The sequence below is a fragment of the Colletotrichum truncatum genome, assembly GCF_014235925.2.
Source record: "Colletotrichum truncatum strain CMES1059 chromosome Unknown Contig_0015, whole genome shotgun sequence".
Lineage (NCBI taxonomy): Eukaryota > Fungi > Ascomycota > Sordariomycetes > Glomerellales > Glomerellaceae > Colletotrichum > Colletotrichum truncatum.
Genome location: NW_027222412.1, coordinates 199213 through 221300, shown reverse-complemented (window position 1 = coordinate 221300; position 22088 = coordinate 199213). Strand labels below are relative to the sequence as shown.

Below are 22088 nucleotides of genomic sequence, written 5' to 3'. Positions count from 1 at the left end.
CGATCAGGATTCGTCGAGGGTATGGTGAAAGAGGCGGAGCGCCTCAAGCTCGAAAAGCAAAATAAATGAGCAGAGAAGGCTTCCCATTACAAAAAAGTATTAACAGAAGCGGTTGTGTGTTTAATTATACACCATATCCTACAGATCCACAAGACCTGGCCCGCCTGTCTTGCGACGGTCTCGGAGATATTTCAGTGGCACGCCTTGCCAAACTTCCTGAGCCTGTGGTAGTTGTATGGGAGAGGCGCAAGGAAACCGGCAGCCACAGAGACGATGGCGGCGCCCCAGAAGGCGGGATCATCCAACTGCACCACGCCGCCGGTGAGGTGGTAATCTACCGCGTTCTCCGCCAGCTCCATCGTGATCATCGATATCATGCTCATTCCCGCCGCGGTCTTTGCCGCAGTCGGCCAGGACAATCGATCCTTACCGAATTTCAACAGAACCGTCTCCAGGAGGAGCGATGTTGACAATCCGCTTGCCACTATCGGCACGTTAGTCGGTCCATCATATAGCGAGTCGGAACACGGGTGTTCAAAACTTACTCGAGATGGCCATCACGCTCTCCATGCCCATTTCCGGATGAAATGCCTGAAGGTACCACATTGCGGAGAAATCACCTAGCGTGCAGCCGACGAGGCATCGAAACGTGTTCACGCCAGCGCGGCGCCATGCTGTCGAAGAAGCCCAGAAGTCTCGCGATAGCACAGGTGGCGACTGCTCTTTCTTTGATTTGCTACAGCAAAACGATTGTCTGGAGATTCTCGACGGTAATATCCTGAAGACATTTTGATGCATGTTGTGGGTGCCTTTGAAGTACGGCACCCGGGCGCAGAGATGTCGTTGGCCAAGGAGGCGCAGACGAGGGGAAAGCCCAAGGGGAGACATGATTCTAGAAAGCAGTCCGCGGAGGTTATTCAAGCTAGGTAGTTGTCGTGGCCCATGTGTTTCTACTTTGAGAATGCCACACTCGCAAAGGAATTGTTTGGCTTAGAGGTGCGCCTACCTTGTGTTGTGGCAAACGTAAGCTTGGGATATGAGAGCAAATCGCCGTGAAAAGTCAGCCCCATAATTAAAAGCTGACTAAGCCCATCTTCCAACCGCTGTCATCTCCCGAATGAAGACTAGTACTAATAATTATCTACGAGATCGCTAACTTGAGGGGTATGTTCTAATTTGACATACACCCAGTAGCTGCAAGAATTGAACTTGAGATGGTTACATGTCAAAAGCAATCTGTTGGTATGTAGCTGTTACCAGATTGGTCAACTGGGACGACAGAATTGTTATTTTTTGAGATGAACCGAGTTGCTCAAAGGCTGGCCGCCAAACTCTTTTCTGTCAGTCAGATTACTTCATTACTATCAAGTCTTCTTCCTCTCTGACTTCAAAGTATTGATGGTGAATCGGTTGTTATAATATCGCAAGTGGTTGCTGATACTTCGACGGTTGAATACTTACTTCAACCCATGCCTGTAACCTGCTTTTGGGATTTAATCCAGATACTTGAGAGTAAACATAAATATGCCTTACAATAATAGACACGAAATACCAGTATTCTTGAAATGCCAATTGTTGTTGAATGGCTTGTCAATTTGTAGGATGAAGCCTCTTCCATTACCGCCAAATTAAAAAAATCGCACAAACAGGAAAGCCTCCGCGATTTAGGTCCACCGACATCATGCATCCTTCCTTCCTTGTCCAGCAAAAGGAGAAACCTCCATGGCTGATCCAAACAATGGAATTCCACTCATAACTGAAAAGATCACTCTCATCCGCACCAATACAAAAGATCACCAAAACTTCAGGTTAATCACTCTGCAGGTTAAGATGCGATAGTTTATTTCTAAGAAAAACTCCATTACTGAGATGAATTTGCTCTCAGTCCAACTTTCTTGAACAGCCAAAGATCCTAAACAGAATTAGTTCCGGTTTGGCAGGATAGCGGTATAATTCCGCCATCCTCCGTATTTTCGTGCGTGCTCAACAGCCTCCTCATGCTCCTCAAGTCCAAACAACTTTATCTCAGATCCACTCTCCTTTCCAATTTTCAATTGTCCCTGGGTGACCATCCTAATTACCTGATCGACCGTACGACGTTCACACATCCATTTTCCCACAAGCTTGAGATTTCGAAGGAGACACAGGCCATACGGAAGTTGTAAGTTGCCTCCTGCTCCACCACTCAGCACAATCCTGCCATCCTTCTTTAACGCCAGGGCTGCGGCCGACAAGTACGGCGGAGTCTGGAGTTCACCTGGAGTCCAATCATTGAAAACCTCGGCCCCGGCCTTTCCAGGGGTCGCATCCATGATCGCCGCGGCGTCCACCTCGACGTCGCCTGTCATTGCGACAGTACTCAGCCGCGAATTGTTCAGCTTCTCGCGCATTACTTTTAGTTTTGTCTCGCTCCGGCCTAGGGCGATGACATTGGCGCCGGCGGCAAGCGCGACCTCGACAGCCAAACCTCCAAAGGAACCTCCAGAGGGTCCAATAATGACTGTTTCGGCGACTTTGACGTCGGCAGCCTCCAGCAACGCACCGGCAGCCACTGAGTAATGACTGAGGGTATGTAGGATTGCCGGGTCATACCCTAATTCACCAATAAGGCGCTCCTCATCCAGTACGAAGCAGGTTTCCAAAGGTACCTTTTGGTACTGCTGCAGAGACCCGTCTCTCCAGACCCCTTGCATGAGCTTCTGCGCTTTCGGATGCCCGCCCGTCATATGGCCAGGCATCAAGCATATGTCGGGGTCATCGCGGCCTCGAACTAAACCATCAATGAAAACAAGGTCGCCTGCCTTCAAGCGTACCGCATCTGGCCCAACGGCGTGTACGCGACCAATGCCAGAAGGGTTGGGGACCAGTGGCGGTGTAAGGTTGAGTCCAGGTATCTTCCCTGAATGAATGAGATGCGTGTAGGGAGCCAATCCAGCTGCTAAGATTTGGACAACGACAGTACCAGCATCTGCACTGGGAACAGGTAGCTCCACGATTGAAAGGGGCTCAGTAAAAGAAGAAAGCCATAGGGCGCGGTTTTTGATAGGTGAAGATGCCATTTTCTTTATGTCAGGTACGTGTACATTCCAGATTGTTTGTTTATGGTTATTCCGAGTGCTCTGGTAGACATACATATATGTACATGAGCGAATCTGTACAGGATTCAATGAGAGGGGCTGGTGCTTCACGGGTTGTACTCAACGTCCGAGGCCGAATTACTGTATGGAGACAGACGTAACCCGACCCCGAACATATATGATCACTTCCTAAATCTGAATAATATACCGAGTTTCTCGGGAAACATATTTAATTGATCAATTATTTGAAAGCGAATGGCGTGTTCTTGGTGTTTGATGTTTCAGCATGCCTATGCATATTATTTTCGATATAGTTGTTAAGCGAAGTATCCTTTTATTCTTATTATTTTCGAACTTGCGGACTAGCGAACCTTGATGTATTTAATATGTTAGAAAAGCCTTGCAACCAATGGTAAACTTTGTACCTGATGTAGTCGTAGTGTGCTACCCTAGGGTCCTATATACCTCAGTTGTCTGGGGCTTTTGAGCTTATATTGTCGTCAAGGATGGGAGATTGATGGAGCTGAAGCGACAGCAAGTTGACAATAGTTTTCGTGACGTAAGCAGCCGGAAAGCCTTTGGCGGCGACAAACACGGCGCTGTGCATAGTTGGGATGATGATTCAGATCGGTGAACGGAGATGTAGATATCGAAAGCTGCGATCAGTGTGTCCATTGAGTTAGGTTGAAGATAGGGAGAACGAAAACCAAACTACTTAACGTTGTCTTATGCTTCTGCGTGTCGCCAAAAAAAAAAAAAGAAAAAAAAAAGAGACTTTGGAGTGCTAAAAATAAGAACCAACAAAACAAATTCAACCGAATTCGTCTGTGTTACGATTGTGTTTGCAGGATCAATGGCAGATCAATGATTCGGACATGGGTAATTTCTATCCGGATAGAATAATGAAGAACGTTAATCAAGGTTAAATTGCTCATTGAACAGAACGGCGCCCAGTTTTTGAAGCTGGTGGATACAATATTGATCCAACACGCTACTAACTGTCTAGCTTACTACTGGTGGTCTCACCATGTGAACATCGTTTATGTTATAACGTTTTTATCTTCGACCATACTCGAACGACCTCGTAAACCCACTTTGAGTCATATTTTACTTGCATTACCTAGGTTACCTATCAGAGGTAGTGTTTTGTCTCAAGACGCTGAAAACGAATGTAATATCGTGGCGCAGAGTGGCTGAGCGGAACTCCGCTGCGGCCAGCTCGCCCGAAGGATTCAAACCACGTCACGGGAGTGAGTCAGCAGCTACATTTCTTGTATACAAAACACTTCCCAATTACTTCCACTTTGAGTGACCTTCTATAAACACACAGCTAGTCGTGAAACTCGACAGAAAAAAGATAAAACCATACTAGATCAAAAGCTGACCATATCTCTCTCAATCTTTGATCTTCCGCTCATTGGCGACCATTCACCTCAACTCTCCATTCCTTCAATAGTAGAGGGATAAGATAGAATGGGCAGAAAAGCAGCAGACCAAGGGGCCCATGGCGCCCAGGCTCTTAAAACAGTTTACGGACAGAAGAGAAACTCCGTTCTCAGCGCAAAAACAGTGAAACTCCTCAAAGAACTTCAAGAGGAGAAGTTATCTCTCGACCAACAAAAGCAGGAAGATCTGTCAAAGCTCGCAGCTGAGAGGCTTCTCAAGGAAGAGGAAGCGAAAGAAAAGTTTGAGAAGGAGAAGCACCGGCTGTGGGATGCGCACAAGGCTGGCACATTGAAGCCCATCGACTACTGTCGCTTAAGAGGCGATAGGGGGTGCTCATGTAGCCTTCCTAGGTGGAGAGTTAGTAGACTCACTGACGCCTTGAACGACACCCTGGAAAAGATCAAAAACGTGGAAGAAGATGCGGTTCGTCAGTTTGTGGCGAACTACGACAAAGAGACAACTCGCCTCAACAGGCTTTGGCATAATGAATGGAGGAGGGTTTCTCCTGGCAGCCCGTGTCCTGCGTATGAGTCAATAGATCGCCATGCTGAGATTTTAGAAGAGAACTGAAGTGGAAGTAGTAGTTCTTTTTAGTATCGGAGTTTCTTATAGGTAATGCCATGGCATCCTAAATGATGGCTAGAGTCTCTGATTAAGGATGCATGATATGTGATCATGCAGGCGCCACAACTACACCACCGAATCCTTGGGGAGAGCCGAGGGAGTATGTATATTCCACTATTATTGCCTGTTACTCTTGATATAGTGTCAGCTCGACTGGCAACTACGTCGCCATCCTCGCTTGAATAAGATGACCATGGCCTTTTCCTCTGTAACGAAGCCAGTATTACTTTTTATTCAGACTCTACACTTTTCAGCTTCCTTCGGCATTTACCACCAATCGAAAGTGGCACGAATGGTCTTTGTTCTGGTAGCAGGTGGCCTATTTAACCGTTGGTAGCATTGATAGCCTTCTTGCTTTTCTCTCACCACAACTAGTGTGATTTAATCGTGGCATATCCTTCAGCTTGGTGGTCTAAGGGGTTATGACCGACTCTGTGAGTTCGCACGTTGAGTTTGGCAGATGAGGTCAGCTTAGCCTACAATCCTATAACTACCTTATCCTGAATGGCCATAAGGACAAAGAGGGAGTGGCCATAGCTCCAATACACCTCAACGAAAGTCCCATTTCCCTATGAACAATTTCCCTATTGGTAAACACCAAGTCATCAATTCAAGCCATATACAACCGTCGCCAATCGCTGGGTTATCTTTGGAAAATCGGTGCGGGGTAGCGTATCGGGTGCCGTCCGTCATGCTTAAGATGTAAGGTGTCGGTGGTCTCTTTTTACCTTTCCAATCGGGCATAGTTTAGTGCAAATACCCACTTAGTGGCGGGGAACCAGTAAGGAGGGGTCAGTCACTCGGACTCTCACCCATAGCATCTCGTTCCAGTGTCTCATTTAATCATCTCCCTTGTCAATTGATCATATTCTAAGGACTCACGCCAATTCACCATGCTCCTCTAGACGGGGGCAACAGTGGAACAACGGAAACAACATGCCCCGGAAGCCCCGTCCTTACCGGCCCAAAACCAGAGGTTTGTCTAAACTCATTGCTCCATGTGGAGGCGGCTGACAGCGTCTAACTGCGTGGTGTTACAACAGGCTGCTTTGAATGCTCAAAGCGTCGCATTAGTTGCGACCGCACAGAGCCGCAATGTCAAAAATGTTCCTCCAAGAGCTTGAAGTGCAGTGGTTTTGGAATAAGGCATCGTTTTAGTAACGGCATTGCTGCTCGCGGCCTCTGGGTAGGCAAGACCATACAAGAGGTCTATGAGGAGTAGGTCACAACAACGCCATAATCGATCATCATGGACGAGCACTAAACTGTTCACTGGTGAGGAAGGCCACAGCGAAAGAAAATTTTATCGCCAGATCCCCTTGAGATGTCATTCGATCAAGTCAAATCCAAGCATCATGGTACCTTTGATTGCCAACAGCGGTCATTCATCAACTCCACCCAAGCTCCGATTCCAAATTGGGAAGGCAAACGGCACATCCGGCCTAACTACAAATCTCGAAGCTCAGGGCAAGATGACAGTATGGCGGGTGAAGGAGCCTCGGCTTCATATGACGCATCTCAAGTCAGCGTGGCCGAAGACACTGGCAAGCCTCCGAGAATGGCTACACCGGTGCGAAAAGAAACAAATCCCGACTGCTCACTTAAAATTCAACCGTCAGCAAGCAATGTTTCTTCCAGAGAGTCTTTCTTAATCTTGCACTGTAAGCCGGCATACCAAGGTAGCTTCTCAAAATGTATTTCTGACTTGTCACTTTAGTTTCTGACTGCATAGCTGGGGAAATGGTGGCAATTGACGGTGACCACAATGGGTGGCGCCGTCTTGTTCTCCCCATCGCACATATTGATCGGCTTGTATTGAATGCCGTTCTCTCTGTTGCTTCATTTCATTTGACTTCCCGACAATATTCGCGGAAGCAGCGCTTGTTGAGTGGTGACAAGTGTTCATTAATGACTGCTACATTCACTTCCGACAGCAAGTCATCCTGGTCTACTAACCTCCAAGCAATCCATCTATACAATTGTGTCATAACGGAGTTGCAACGGCGAGATCTCAGGGGTAGCGACAACTCAAAACGACTGTTTATTTTGCTGGCTATCTTAACCCTTCTTGTCGCCGTAATGGTCACGGGTTCTGATGATTTTCCAGCCCTTTTCCGTTTACTCGAGTCCGCCCTACGAATCATTGGCGGGGAAGAAAGTCTAGGTAAAGACGAGCTTGCAACCTTTATAATGCGCCAAGTCCGGAAGTAAGTATCTACTTGTAATATCATCCTACTAAAGACTCACCAGGAGATCCCTGGTAGTATCCGGTGACTATTGCCACTATTGTTTTACACCACTTGGAGGAACTTAACTTCCAGTAGTGCTAACACCTCTTATCATAGAATGCGAGTTTACGCTGCGCCTCTGCTTAGCAAAGAATCCGGAGTTACAACGCTGAGTTCCAAGACTCAAATAACCAGAGCTTTAGACTGCGTTAGGCACTGTTCAAAAGAGCATCCAGAGCATTCTGTTGCAGTCTCGGCTGTCATGGATCTTATTCAGCAATCGTACGACATCTACCTTTTTCAAGCAAGCCATGATATCCATCAGCCCTCCATGAAGGCTTTTTCAACTGCAGACACAGAATCTATCTGCCGCGTTCAACGATTCAAAGAAACTCTTGAGCTGTTTCCCAGTGGGTCTCCTGGTAAACAGGTGCTTATATGGGCAACATTCGTTGCAGCTTCCGATTGTATACTCGAGGAGCATAAGACATTCTTCACAAATACCTTTGTAAACTTCTACAAACGAAGTGGTTTCGAGAATATCCTTAGGGGTTTGGAACACTTGAAGATGGCATGGGCTAGAAGAGCGTCGGGAGATAGCTGGATCTCACTTTTGCCCGAAGCCAAGGTACTGGTAATGTAAGAAACTTGCTCGACTTCTATTCTGTCTGAATGCTACGACGGTTCTCTCGTAGATTTCTCCAAAAGGTACAGCGAAAGTGTGAGCGTTGTTTCGGATTCATGTCCTGTAATGAAGTACTATCTTGATTTCATGAAATTATCGACAAGGCGAATTAGTAGCCCATTGTCCACACATCGCTTGTCGCTTGCATGTTGTGTGTAGTGTCATTTCACAGACGCCGTAAATCTTGGGTTATATTTCTTGCTTTTTAACCGATGTCGCAGTAGATATCACACTCCTGTGATCAATCAAGAGTTGTTTTTTCTTATTTGCCACCAATGGAGATTGAAAACAATTTACTACTACCCAAGTAGAAAACTCATAGACTACATTCAAATTTGATGACACTCATTACTTTTGTTAGATCTCATCCACTCTCTAAGGATTCTTCTAAGCCGGAGCCTAGAACAAAACTCGTAAGGAGAGTTTGGATCCATTGTCCCCGGTTCAATAAATCTTGCCTCATGGCTGAACTCCAGTTTTGCGTAGCGGCAGCCGACTTGTTGCCATGACTCGACAACCTCATCGCTGAATTCAAACTGCCACGTCGCTCTCACATCGATCTTCGCTTCGTTGTTACAGATATCATAGCGAAATAGAAAGCCCTCTCGGATTCCTGGCGCCCATATTTCCATAATCTCAAGTGAGGGCATGCGCGAAGCGACTTGACTTGCCTTGAGCAGCAGGCTATCCACACGCGCTGAACTAGAATGTAGTTCTCCGATGTAAGTAGTTAAAGCTAGCTGTTTAAGGGTCGGCCAGAACCCCAAGCATTGAGAAGGCTTGCCTAATGTAAGCCCAGCTGCAGGATATTGAAAGAACTCCTTCGCATCGATCGCGTGACATATCGCTAAACTCCGAAGTTGATAACTTGCCCTTACTGCCGCTGACACGAGCTTTCTGTTAACGGGCCTAACGAAACGTGGATTCCCGTGGAGTGGTGACTGCGCCTCCCATAGACGCACCGACCGAACTGTGACAGACTCCTTGACACATTCGAATAATTTTATACTCGCTTCTTCGCGTTGAATATGATCCTCTGTCCCAACAGCACGCCATGGCTCATAGTTAATGATCCTCAGATGACACATACTAGAGAGAATTTTGGCTAAGGATGCTCCCGAGAGACTTCAATAGTAATGCTGGTTTACCGAGAAACGTGTAACAATAGGGACCCGTGGAAGCTCTAAAGAAGCGGAACTAGGGTCCATTAAGTTGCCTATCAGGCGTCTCCTCTCCTGGAGTTTAGCGAGTATATCCGTGATAGATCATGTTGGCTTTGGTTGTGGCGATGTTGGTAGGGGTGGTCAACATCGCTAGGCGAGCTGGCACTCAATTCTAATGCAATGCCTTTGGCAAAGGTACTGCAGCTCCATGTAGAAAGAACAGAGAATAAATGCTGTAAAGCCTGTGCGAATGTCTTGTTGTTTTCTCTTTTCGTTTTGTATGTTTCCACTTTGTCGTACTCTTCCTTGACATCGTCTTCTGCTGTTTTCACATGAAGTGAGATTCTCTTGACGAAGTCTCTTCGGTATCCGTCAACGAATTGATCCAAAGTCTCAATATCAGAACCAGGGAATTGGACTGTCAATGTTTTGAATATATGCGGTTCGAACACTGCTTTCAATTCTTGGGAGACACTGGCCCAGCGTGCTAGTCGGGGTCTGCCGTCTTGCTTCTTTAGTTCGTCCAGAATCATCAATCGAATCTCTGGCGGCAGGGCGGCCCAACAACACTTTTGTGATTCGTTGCATTTTGAAAAATATTCTTTGTTTTGGTCCAATGAGTATGACGTATTTGAGCGAAGTCTCATTATAATGGTCGAAATCTGTGATCAAGGAGAGAACTTCCCCAAGACTTGGACCATAGATCTTGATCCTGATAGACACTAAAACACAGATCTGCAGCGAACATGCACAATGTATAAATACTTTAGCCTAAGCCAATAGGAGCAAATGAAACAAAGGGTTTCTCCAGCCTTGTAGTTCTTTCCAATGTGTGAAGCTTTTCAAGGCTCTACTCCAAACTACCATGGAACAGTCAGCCACAAAGCTTATTAACTTTACCGTTTGACTCAACGACCCGGATCCTCATTTCCTTTCGCGAAGCGCAGTGTTCTCCACAGTACCACTTTACGTTCTCTTCTTTTTGCGGTAAGATGTTGATCACTCAGAATTCCCTGACGTTTCTCGGCAACGACCATTTGTGTTCGCACATACGATCAGATGAGTTGCTAGCGGCATCTGCAGGGTCAAATTCCATAAGAACATCGAACTGAAGGGATATTCTACGAAAGTCTCCAGAAGCTCAGCTATTTACCCTTTACTTTGGCCTCCACAACATGGTTCATGTGGAGAAATTCGTCCATGGCCGTAGGCAGCGACCAGAAGCTGGCGTAGGACCACAGTTCCCCACTAGTTCATTGCCGAAACTCGGTACGTCATTGGAGATGTCAACGCAGAGCCAATGGAGTAAGACTGTCCCCTCAAAAAGCGCGCACCGAATGCTACACTGGCATCACTGGTAGATGAGGAAATTCAACTGCCAGCCAACCGAAGCGGGTTTATTTACCCCGCAAGCGTGGGGAATTGGACATCATACGGCAAATCCACCGGCTCTCCCAAGACTGAAATAATATAAAATGGTAGCGTGAGGATGGAGGCAGTACTTCAGTTCTTGTGGGGCAACGCCTCCTCAATCATGCAACTTCGAACTTCTCACGCCTTGACCGCCATCTCGGCGCTGGGGAATCTTGTCGTCCAAGATACCAATGCTTTAGCCAGCACGAGGATCGAGACAAAGCACGGAGTGGTCAATGGTTTCACAGACCCTTCGGCACCTTCGGTTGCGCAGTTCCTCGGGATCCCTTATGGCGAGCCTCCTGTTGATCAGCAGCGATGGCTTCCAGCCCAGCCAAAGCAGGCCTTCGGAAACTTGAACGCGTCAACTCAGGGCCCCTCTTGCCCCCAGACCGATCCGCCAGCAGGCGGTGGTGCTTGGGCTGCCGAGTTCCTCATCAGACCGAACAGCACCAGTGAAGACTGTCTCTACCTAAACGTCTGGACGCCTTTCAACGTTGAATCACCGACTAGTGAGCTTCTTCCGGTAGTTGTATGGATCCACGGAGGAGGTTTTGTCGAGGTTTGTCTGTCTTGTCATCGAAGTCAATCCGCTGCTAATTTCTGAGAAAGGGAGGAGGTGATATTGCCTACCAGATTCCTACACAGTGGGTACAGCGAAGTCAGAGGCATATAGTTGTTGGCATCAAGTTCGTCCGGCCCAAGGTGACATGGTCTGCTGTCCGTCTATTTTCTAACTCGAATGCAGCTACCGCCTTGGACTCTTTGGATTCCCTAACGCCGCAGGCCTCGATCCCAAGGAACAGAATCTTGGACTCTTGGACCAACGATTAGCAGTTGAATGGGTGCGGGACAATATCGCTCAGTTTGGTGGCGATCCAGAGCGGGTCGCTCTCTGGGGTCAGAGTGCTGGCGCCGCATCGGTGTCCTACTACCAATACGCATACGCTGATGACCCCATCGCCGCTGCCTTCATCAAAAACTCCGGTTCTCCGTTCATCCCCATCGGAAGCGCTGACACGACGCATTCCAGCTTTTCATCGCTGGCGGCTGGGCTGGGGTGCCAAGGAGACGACGAGCTGGGTTGTCTCAGAAAGGTTCCTTTCCGAGATATCCAGAAGTATCTCAACCAGGTCGGAAACCTAACTTTCAACGTCGTTGTGGACGAAAGAACCAAATTCTCGGACTATACAGAGAGAACACTCAGTGGCAAGGTTGCAAAAGGCGTGAGTCACCCAGTCAATGTCCGTGGACGATGTTACTAAGATATTTACTAGCCTGCGATTGTTGGCTCGACCCGAGATGAGTGGAACTTTAATTCTAACGCTCCAGCTCCGCCGTCCGACGGTACCAATAGCGTCCCTGCTGATAACCTGTTCGGGTGTCCGGCGCACTACGAGACCGGTCTCCGCAACATAGCCGGCCTCCAGACATGGCGATACATGTACTCGAGCAATTTCACCAACATCATGCCTGGAGGCCAGGGAGCATTCCACTCCGCGGAGCTGCCTCTCATCTTTGGGACGCATGATATTGCTCGCGGAAGCTCAAGTCAGTTTGAGTTCGCAGTCAGTGAGGCGATGCAGGACCTGTGGCTAGCCTTCATTGAGGACCCTGTGAATGGGTTGCCAAAGAATGGGTGGAACGCGACACCGCTTGGAGGGCTGAACACGACTCAGACGGGGATCGACATTGGGTACAATGGCACTGTGGTGCAGCAGTTTTCGTGGGTTTCGTGGCAAACTGCATGCAAGAACAGCACTGCTGTATAGTGACTGTATGGAGACATAAATATCGGGTAGTAGTTGCACTTGCCTAGGAGTTATCTCTGTCTGCCAGTATATTACCAAGATTTAAGCAGTACTCATGGGAGTGACAGCCGCCTATATAGCCTCACATATAAGTCAGATAGGCATTAATCCGATACTTATCGGCATATTGTCATGCTGGAATGAATAGAGGTTTGAGCAGACGTGTTATTTCTCAAAGGATTCCTGCCGCTGAGGACGCCGTTTCTTTCAATCGTTTCAATGTGTAGTCGACTAGATGCGAAACACGACGAATCAGAAACTCTAAGACAAGAAGATGACGAAGTTCATATCATGCCTGTAGCAGATAGTTCTAGACCTAGTCTCTGTAGATCGTGAGAATGGCACCGAAAAGCTTGCAATCAACAACACTGGGCTACTAAGCCGAACACTGTGCTTCGACGGGTTGCAGTGGCAATGCAACGGTTGAGCAAGAGTATCCGGGGGCACTTACGCCGGTCCCAATCATTGTCAGGTTCCAGTATAAGATGGAGAATTTGAGCTCATCACTATACAAGGTGACTCTCGGCCTGAGAAGAAGAATCTATGCAACTGGAAGAGCCTACAGATGACGCATAAGAGTTCCCACTGACGTAGAGAACACAGCTCCGGTGAATAGTGGTCTTAATTACATCGACTGAAGAATCATCTTCAATTTGACCTTTCACATACCATATTACCTCTTGATTTTCCGGACAGAAGTAGATTGGTCAGTCGACTCCAGCTTTAGAAGTATGCACCCAGTGCCGGGTCAGCATAACATGGTCCCAAGGTAACGAAACAAGTCATTGACATGTAAAGGCAGCTTTGCGACATTCTAGACATTACCGTACAGTTATCCCAACATAGTCACCACAGTCTGAATTACACCGTCTTCTCGCATCAATTCAGCCGGGACAACGACAGCGAACAAATGAGAAGGATTCAGGAGGTCATCTTTGACTCTTCCCAAGACAAAATGAAGCGGAAAAGCAAACGATCCACATGCCAGGGGATCTCAAATTAGTTGCGGGTTGGTCACCACCACGCCCCCGGGGGGCTCCAATGAAAAGGATAACAAAACAGGATTAGTTCGCTGGGGCAAGCGTGCGAAAGCGGAAGCAAGGTTGCAGTGGTTGCATTACTCGCGTCGCGGGAATCTCCAATATTGGAATTGATCTTGAACCGTCTCGGAATGTCCCTGGCTCGATTAAGAGTACTAGGTAGGCAGCAGTCGGGATGTCTTCTTCTCACGGCGTTGGAAACTGCACCAAAACGCTCCAGCACGTATGCTCGGGAGGTCTGTAGGTAGTCATACTACAACTCAAGGCATTGAGCATGATCCCTTCCAGCCATTGCGACACTTCAAGTAAGCCGCCAGTCGCTCAACTGGTATCTCTTATAAAAAGCCGCACGGTGGGACATGCATGGATATATCTCGACTCCACGACGAAGGTCGACAAGCTGGAAAGGGCTCGATTACCGCGTACTTGACAGGCATGACCCAGCAAGAGAGCGGGTACTCACTGCAACCGATAGTTTTCTGATTGCCGCGGGTTCATTGCGTAGAGGCTACATACCACGTACTGATCCGTCGCGAAGCCGACGAGGAAGCTATCTGGCAAGCACAACAAGCAACCTTGGTAAAATGCATAGTGGCAGGCGTGTTGACTAGGATGCTTGAAAGCAGCGAACAACGTTATTCGCATTGATTCACATACCAATCTGAGTACGGATCTCACCAAGCGTTACCCTATCTCGTGCTTCACACTGAAACTCGCAAGTTGGAATGGCATAATCACGAAAAGTACAGGAGAGCCATCCACGACACAAAAACGGAACCCATCTCAGACATCAACACAATTCACTCACTAATCGCAAGTATCAAAACGTCACATAACCATTACAGCGTCATCTTCAAGAAACGAGATCAAGGGTTACCCCATACTGATCTCTGTAAAATCTTCAATTGCTTGATATAAATCATCTATGACACGCACTGCACCATCCTTCCCCCAACCCCCCAACCCTACGTACTCCGTCACCCCATCACCTGTGCTCATAACACACCCGCTTGCAACTCATCTGTTGGCTCTCATCTTGGTGGGCTTGTACATGCGCGCGCCGGGAGTCCTGCTGCTGTTCGGGCAGCCGTCGACGTGCAACTGCAGCACGACAGTCTTGCCGTCCGCGTCAGGGGCTTCGTAGCGGGGGCAGTTGCAGGGTGCCGGGGAAGAGCTGTTCTCGGGCATCTTGTTGATATTGGAAAAACAGCCAGGAACTATCAAAGACGTCTCATTAGCTATCCAAAATTCCACGACCCATATTTGATTTAAAGCCCTTACGCAAAAAAGTGATAATGGAATGATCCGGGATTTTTAGAAGACAATGATTCTAAGTCTTTTGCTGCAAGCTGTTCAAAACTCTATAGAGAGAGTTAAAAGAAAAAAGAAAAACGGTCGAGAGAAGTTGCAGTAGTGTAGAGTGAGATCCAATGTAAGAGCTGTAGTTTAATGATCTAGTAGTATCTCTCTTTTTCGTCTCGAATGCCAATGATCCTAATATATGAACTTCAAAGACAGTAGACAGACCATGATCAATGAAATCGACAAAAAACAAAATCCCCACCCCCATGACCTCTTTCGATGGAAAACGTTGAAGCGTGACCAGTTCGACCAACAGTTGGCGATACTGGAGAGAGAGGGGGGGGGAGAGGAGGACAACGTTGGACGGCCCAAAGTGCGACGAGACCGGCCCCGGCAAAATGACCCAGAATTTTCCAGTTTTATCGTCGTCGCAAAAAGGGCAGCCCTGTTGGAAGGTCTTGGGCGCCGTGGTCCGACGAGAAGTAGACGACGGGATGGCATCGGGGGCCGATAGTAGAGGGCGACTTTGGAGGGGGGGGGGGGCTTTTTTTTGCTGCGGATAACACCAGCAGCAACTTGGGGGGGCTCCTTGCCCCCTGTCCTCTCTCTCTCTCTTTCTCTCTCTCTCTCTCCCGGGCACCAACAAAGACTAGGGGCCAACTGTGGTTTTTGTGTGTGTGGTGCGTGTTGGTGGCGCGGGTGTTGGTACTTTGGGGTTCTACCGATGGGGAAGAGAAAAAAAAAAAAAGGGCTGAGAAACAAGTCAGGGTTCTAGGATGTAATTCGGCATCGCTTTGGACGAATCATTGTCTCGAATCTCGTTCTTGTTGGTTCCAACAGGTACCAACAGTGCCAGCCAACGACAGTCACGCTGAGAGGGCCGCAGTGTTGGTTGGTCACGATTCGGACCCCGGTCTCCAGTGACACCATGCTTTGGTCGGAAACTCCGTCATTATGGGGGCATCGTCAGTTGGTGCCGGGTTCAGGTCTTTGGAAACGGCCGTAAAGATGCTGTAACTGAGAGAGCAACGATAACCATTTCACAATGCGCCATCAATTTCGAGAGGGGTTTATTCTTTTTTCCAAAGTGGACGGTCCAGGAGTTGGTCCTTCGCCACATCATATCGAAAAAAAAACCCGCAACCCCCAATGCGACCCCTCCAGTCAATTATATAATTCAAGTTCCAATGGGGCTTAAAACGACGTGATGTTGGTTCATCGAGAATCTTCAGCCTCAAAATCGGTCCGTGATCTCAACGTCGGTGGCTTGCCATCTCAGACCAACACCTACCAGATCCAGTACTTGCTCTCAACCCCTGCACCAACTGCGGGGGGTGGTTACACACACCAATCACGCCTCAATCAGCAACCAACAAGCAGCACGAAAGGTAATACCATGAGTGGATCGATCTTTTTCGAATCAATTTCCTGTGTACGGAGTACCAAAGGCCAACAGACAGAGTTGCCTCGGGCCGAAGTCCGCAAAGAGTGCGTCACGAGAGCCAATCACGTCGGAACGAGCGTATCCAAAAAGAAGGCCCCCCCCCCCCTTCTTAAAGACGCTAGACGACAACCGAGATGATGCGCCTTTCTTTGCCTCGAACGGTTTCTCCAGTTCTTCCCGATTTACCTGCCTTGTTCATGCTAGGCTGGCTGGTCCTGTTCGGGCTGTGAGGGTTGGCTCCAACGTGTCCTCGCGTCTCCGCTTACCACTTTTGAAAGCTGCGCCCGAGTGAGCCTCGCCGACGCTCATGGATGACTCTTCATTCCACCAATGAGTGTGGCCGCCATGCAGAGCTGGCATGAAATCAGCGGCCGACGTAGCTACTTGCTCTCCCAAATCGGGACAGTCGCCTTGTGACGTTCCGCCTAAAGCGTTTGGGGGGGTGATGGTGCCGTTTTCCGCCGGCTGAGTTCATCATCCGGGGATAGTCAACAGTTTCCTTACCGAATTGTAGGAAAACCCCCCTGGCCATGTATTCCGATTTTGGCAATGTTTATTATTAATCGACGTGGATCTTGGCGTCCGCCTTGATTTGGTCAACCGTTCGAAACATGGTTCATGGCAGAACAATGATGCCATTGTTGGTTTGCGCTTGACAGAAAAGCGGCATTTGTTGGCTAAAGAGGCCATGCCGATTGCATTGGCAGTGCAGCATGACTCAGGGATTTGTTTAAATCACTTCTAATTGAATGGTATTATTATCATCTGTCACGTTTGGGCTAATTGCACGACTGAGAATGATGGGATCCTTCCAAGGTCTCCATACAGATTCTATAAGGATAGCCCTTAACCCGAGCCCCGCGGTCGAGACGTTAAGCACGCCGAGTGAATAACGAGATGCTCTTCATCCCATAGATGATGTACGACAGCTTCCGTCCCTATCAGCGGCAGTGACAGCACACTGGGCGCGCAGAGTCGACACGATAGTACTCAGGACCGGCATCCTATACAATTCACACATAGCAAGCACATGTGTGAGACTTGAATCGTCCAGCGGTGGATTGCAGGTTTCTCAACCGACCAGAGCCGGTCGCTCCATCAACCTCGTATCTGAGTTCTTCTGGGCTGATCATTATCGAAGGCACGATCACCCTGCATTGTGATCTGTTAGCTGGCAGCAGCACCAGGAAACTACATTTGCCGTCGGTTCGTCCCATAGCAATCAAAGCTCGGATGCGGCGGATTGATCCAACGGGCGAACTCGTGGCTGCAAACCAGAGGTTGTAGAGAATGTATCCAGAGATATCCTATTACGTCCAGGGCTGAATCCAGCCCTTGAAGACATGGTTGCTGTTGTGAAGCGTCTTGCGTCGTTCACGAAGGCAGAGGGGTGCTGCGGGCGCCACTAAACAACTGGGGCCAGAACCGAAAACGCCGCATCAACCCATGCCCCGCATATCAACCGCCCCAATTGCATTTGCCAGAACTGACGTCAAGCATACATGTGCAGGTGTTTCTCCAGGTTTCACGCCAAAGAACACTAACCACTCCAAGACCAACCCCGTGAGCCCGAAAACGAGTTCGCACAGTCAGCAGCCACCAGGTAAAGGTGCAGAGGTGCTTGCCGCTGCTGGGAAAAACGTTTCTTAGCTCGTAGGAGAGATCAGTAACCGTGATGAATCTTGAGTTAAGCACTCGGCTGCTGACGAAAAGCATATGCCTCTATTGGGACTGGCGGCAACCATGTAGTGTGAAAGCTCTGCCGATTATCGACTTGAACCGTTATAAAGTAAATGATAAAAAAAAAAAGGGAGGGTATTAAGTCTTCAACCCGTGCCTAATTGGGGCCCAGATTCCCTAACGTTCGAAGATAGTGTCGCCGGATTAAACTTTGGACGTCGGCCGCGCTTCGCCTTGGGGCGTGGTATGGGGTTTGGAACATCATTCGGTGAGGGGTCTCTAGTTCTAGGCGGACAGTTAGCTTGCGCGAGGGGTAGAGAAGTGGCATTGCTTACTCCCTGTCCTTGAAGCGCCTTCTCTTGATCATCTGCAAGGCCTCCTTGCGCATCTTGCATTTGAAGTGCTCATTGAAGTCGAGGGTGATGAGGTCCCACATGCAGTGGCGCTTGGTATGGCGGTAGTGGTCGAGGAGGAAATACAAGTACTCCTCTTGTTCCTGGCGGCTGGCGTTGGCGTTGACGCCGGTGCTGCCAGCGCTGGAGGTCATGGATGGTCCCGGGACGGACCGGTCCGTAGGTTGTAACAATTGAAGCTGTGCATGACTCGGGGGGCTGAAGTAGCCCAAACAATGGATGCCCATGCGCATGCAATTCTGGCCTGTGCGAAAATGTCAGTTTTATCTATTGTGTAAATAGGATTTATTAAAAAAAAAAAAAAAAAGCAGAAGCAAAATGAAGCATTGGAGGAAACTCACAGGTCGGACGCCCCTCATCGCAGGGCATCTTGCGGACCTGACAGGTCTTGCAGCCAGGGTCAGACTGCTGAACACGCGAAGGGATCTGCGGACGGGTGGTCATGACGACATGGGAAGGGTTCGGACGCGTCACCATCATGGAGTCGGAAGGGTCCGGACCCGACAGGATGGGATTCAGGGTCAGGGACGGCACGGTTGCGGGGACAGGCGGTGGTACCGGCAACATGGCGACGGATGCATCATGCAAAATCGGCGGAGTAGGCGGCTGACTCGGATGCGATAGGGTTCTGCGTGCTGCGTCTGCAGCAGCTTCTACATCATCATCATCGTCGTCGCACAGGACATTCTGCAGAGCCATGACGGGGCACTGGCCGGGCTTGGGGGCGGGAAGGCGACATGATCTATCGGTGTTGGAGTTTGCGGTGTGACTAGAGGAGCTATAGGTACTGCTGGTGCTACTGATGGTAGTGAGGTTCGGATGGGACGGTGTGGGATGTGATGGCGTCGGCGACGGCGAGGGCGGAAATCTGAGGGTGTCGTTGTGGCGGCTGTTGGTCGACGATGGCGGCGGTGGTGGCGGCGCCGGGGCCAGACGGCGGTGAGTAGTGGAATGGCGCGGCTCGATGCTGGTCCTCTTGCCTGCTGAGTAAGACGAATAAGGTTCGGATCCGTCGGACGCGGCGTCATGGAGCACAGCAGTTGGAGCTTGAGCTTGAGTTTGAGATGGAGCTGAAGCTGAAGCTGAATTCGAAGCAACAGGCGAGGCAGAGTTAGAGGTAGTGGTAGCGGTAGCGGTAGCAGCAGCAGCGGCGGCGGCGGCAGCAGCACTATCAACAACAGCGGCAGCGGCAGCAGCGGTGGCGGTGAGAGAAGCAGCAGTTGACCGTGAATCTGGAGTGCTGGAGGCTTCGACGGAGTTATTGTCGGCGGCGGCGGCGACGGGAGTAGCGGGCATCCGCATCATGTCTCACTTTTGGTTTCCCCCTTGCTTGCGCGACGGCAGAGGCAAGGCAAGGCAAGACACGACCGCTTCACACTTCCACGACCAACACGCGCGCGCTGGGAGGCGTGTGTGTGTGTGTGTGTGTGTGCGTGTATCGTGGGTAGCGCAGCGCACCGTCGACGCACGTAGCGCGAGTAAGGTAAGGGACCCGAGGAGAAGGTAGAGCGGAGAAGAGGGGGGGGAATAATAGAAAGGGGGAAGGGATCAGAAGGGGGACGGACGGGAACGGGAAAGGATGGGAAGGGATGTGATGGGATGGAATGGAAGAGGATCCGATGGGATGACACGTGGAGAGAGAGATGTTGGTTAGATTTGGTTACTTTGCGATGACAATTAGGATTGCCAGGTTTCCCAACGAGCGGCAGAAAAAATGCAAAGAATAAACAATCAAAAGAGAGAAAACCAAGCGTAGTGTAAATGCAAAGTAGAACCAACAGAACCAACAACAGAAACAGGGATTGGGGGGTGGGTGGAAGAAGAGGATGGGAGCAACGCAAGGCGAGAGAGAGAGAGAGAGACTAGGGGGGGGAAGAAAATAAAAATAACAATAAAATAAAATAAAAAGGGGGACGAGAGCTGCAGGAAAAAAAAGAGAGCAGATGGGGAAAAAAGATTGGAGACGGAGACAGACCCCCGGTAAACAAGCAGGCAGTGGATAGAAAGTGGAGGAACAGAACGAGGCAGGAGAGAACCGAAAAAAGAGGGAATTGCATGACCTGAGGCCACTGGCGCCCATGACATGATGATGCGGGACACCACAAAACCACAGGCAGGAACGAGGGGGAACCACATCGCCAGGGTAGGTAGGTGGGTAGGTAGGTACGTGTACGTATTCATGCTATTTCTTACAGTGCTCCAGCGGCTCCGTCCTTACCTGTCCTCGGGTTTTGGTACCACCTTCCCTGTTTCCTTCCTTTTTTTTTTATTTCTTGCCTCGCCGTTTCATTTGTCAGGCGCTCATTCAAGACAAATGCACGTGGCGCCGTTGGATCCGAGTAATTGACAGCGGGTGAGGAACCAGTAAGCGACAACGGTCCCACTATTCATGCTTTCATTGGTTCGTTTGTCACAGCCCCATCACATCCAAAGCGCCGGCTTTTCATTGGTCAACCTTAGCATCGCCTATGCACCTCGACGCGTTGGTGTTGGTTCTGGCCAACCAACATCTGTCTCAGCCAATCAACCCCGCGCAACCTTTATGATCCCATCCCCCTCACCGCTGCTCACCGCCTACCAACACCACCTCAATCCTTGTCACCTCATTTAAGCCTTCCACGTGACTACCATTTCTCCCATGGAAGGGGGCTAGCTACCTTTTCTTTCCTCACCAGTCTCTCTCTTTCTGTTTCTGTAACGTACCTTACCCATTTCGTCTCTCATTTTACAAACCAGGGAAGCTGCATTGGAAAGACAAAAGGTTAAACCCGAGAACGATATTGAAAGGATGAGAAAGACCGATAAGCAAAACAAAATAGCCTAAATAGATAGGCACGCACATCTACTACGTAGTAGACTTGTTCTTCTCTGAGAGTTGCGGATCTGATAAAGTCTAATTATGGGACGGTAAAAGAACCAACAGAATCAGAACCAACCATACATGGATGGCCCCCGACATGGTCATTCCTACATCTTTCTCTTGAATGACAGGTTTTACCATGCAAACCATCCCTATCAATTTATGATACCCCAACATTGCTCTTCCATGCCCATCTCCACCTTGACTGCCGGACCCGGAGTCCCCGGAACCCCCAGATCAATGCAAGCAACTTCAACATCCAGAACTCTTGCTTCCTGCAGACGCTCCCATCTTCCTTTCTGGATCGTCTCCCGAAACCTTCTTTCAGCTGTGCCCCACGAGGCTGCTTGATCAGTCTGCTTGGCTGACGTACATCGAGGACTACTCCGTCTTGCCCCAGATGCTCGGCCGTCTTCGGCCGGGGCTACTCCGTGTGGGCCCCAGTATTCCCCCAAGCTACCCCTCCGAATCTCCGGCCGGCGTCGCATTCCCTACGACATCATCTTCCCTTGGCAGTTCATCTTTGATGAAAGTTGACTCGGAGCCATAACCCTAAAGGGGTCCTAGCCGTCACATCCAATGAAAAGACGATAAAGTCCTGACCATTTATGTGGTAGCTGCTCCAATGGACTTCGGGTTATCCCCGGGAGCCAGACAGACAATGTAGAAATCGAATGAACCAGGTGTACGATTCACATCGCACCTATAACGTTCCTGTACATCTTTACCTCTCCACCTAGTCTGCATCTTGGCAATCAGGGGCAACAGTTCCTATAGCCGGAATGATACGACAGTGCCCCATGCAGTGGCGGACAAAAGCGCTCAGCAGTAAATCATGTTTGCTATCAAATCTATTTAATGTCGGGCTTCTCGCCCCATATTTCATGTTCTTTGTCTCTTGA

The 22088-nt window shown here is 49.2% G+C and overlaps 7 protein-coding genes across 7 annotated transcripts; 3 read left to right on the top strand and 4 right to left on the bottom strand.

Moving 5' to 3' along the window:
- Positions 1 to 191: 191 nt before the first annotated feature.
- CTRU02_215347 (uncharacterized protein) lies at positions 192 to 798 on the bottom strand (the record flags this gene model as incomplete). The annotated part of the gene is made up of 2 exons (XM_036731537.2): positions 192 to 484; positions 546 to 798. The coding sequence occupies 2 exons, from the start codon at positions 796 to 798 to the stop codon at positions 192 to 194; spliced, it is 546 nt and encodes a 181-aa protein (XP_036576745.2).
- A 1124-nt stretch (positions 799 to 1922) lies between these two features.
- CTRU02_215345 (isopropanol dehydrogenase) lies at positions 1923 to 3059 on the bottom strand (the record flags this gene model as incomplete). Its single annotated transcript, XM_036731536.1, has 1 exon — positions 1923 to 3059. The coding sequence occupies one exon, from the start codon at positions 3057 to 3059 to the stop codon at positions 1923 to 1925; it is 1137 nt and encodes a 378-aa protein (XP_036576744.1).
- Positions 3060 to 6502: 3443 nt separating this feature from the next.
- Positions 6503 to 6799, top strand: CTRU02_215344 (uncharacterized protein; the record flags this gene model as incomplete). Its single annotated transcript, XM_070206440.1, has 1 exon — positions 6503 to 6799. The coding sequence occupies one exon, from the start codon at positions 6503 to 6505 to the stop codon at positions 6797 to 6799; it is 297 nt and encodes a 98-aa protein (XP_070059879.1).
- An 88-nt stretch (positions 6800 to 6887) lies between these two features.
- CTRU02_215343 (uncharacterized protein) lies at positions 6888 to 8018 on the top strand (the record flags this gene model as incomplete). Its single annotated transcript, XM_036731535.2, has 2 exons — positions 6888 to 7354; positions 7493 to 8018. The coding sequence occupies 2 exons, from the start codon at positions 6888 to 6890 to the stop codon at positions 8016 to 8018; spliced, it is 993 nt and encodes a 330-aa protein (XP_036576743.2).
- A 1261-nt stretch (positions 8019 to 9279) lies between these two features.
- CTRU02_215342 (uncharacterized protein) lies at positions 9280 to 9756 on the bottom strand (the record flags this gene model as incomplete). The annotated part of the gene is made up of 1 exon (XM_036731534.1): positions 9280 to 9756. The coding sequence occupies one exon, from the start codon at positions 9754 to 9756 to the stop codon at positions 9280 to 9282; it is 477 nt and encodes a 158-aa protein (XP_036576742.1).
- Positions 9757 to 10712: 956 nt separating this feature from the next.
- On the top strand, positions 10713 to 12408 carry CTRU02_215341 (chlorogenic acid esterase precursor; the record flags this gene model as incomplete). Its single annotated transcript, XM_070206439.1, has 4 exons — positions 10713 to 11198; positions 11249 to 11325; positions 11385 to 11862; positions 11914 to 12408. 4 exons carry the CDS (start codon positions 10713 to 10715, stop codon positions 12406 to 12408), a joined length of 1536 nt encoding a protein of 511 aa, XP_070059878.1.
- Positions 12409 to 18059: 5651 nt separating this feature from the next.
- On the bottom strand, positions 18060 to 19628 carry CTRU02_215340 (C6 finger domain-containing protein; the record flags this gene model as incomplete). Its single annotated transcript, XM_036731532.2, has 3 exons — positions 18060 to 18198; positions 18249 to 18570; positions 18668 to 19628. 3 exons carry the CDS (start codon positions 19626 to 19628, stop codon positions 18060 to 18062), a joined length of 1422 nt encoding a protein of 473 aa, XP_036576740.2.
- Positions 19629 to 22088: the final 2460 nt, after the last annotated feature.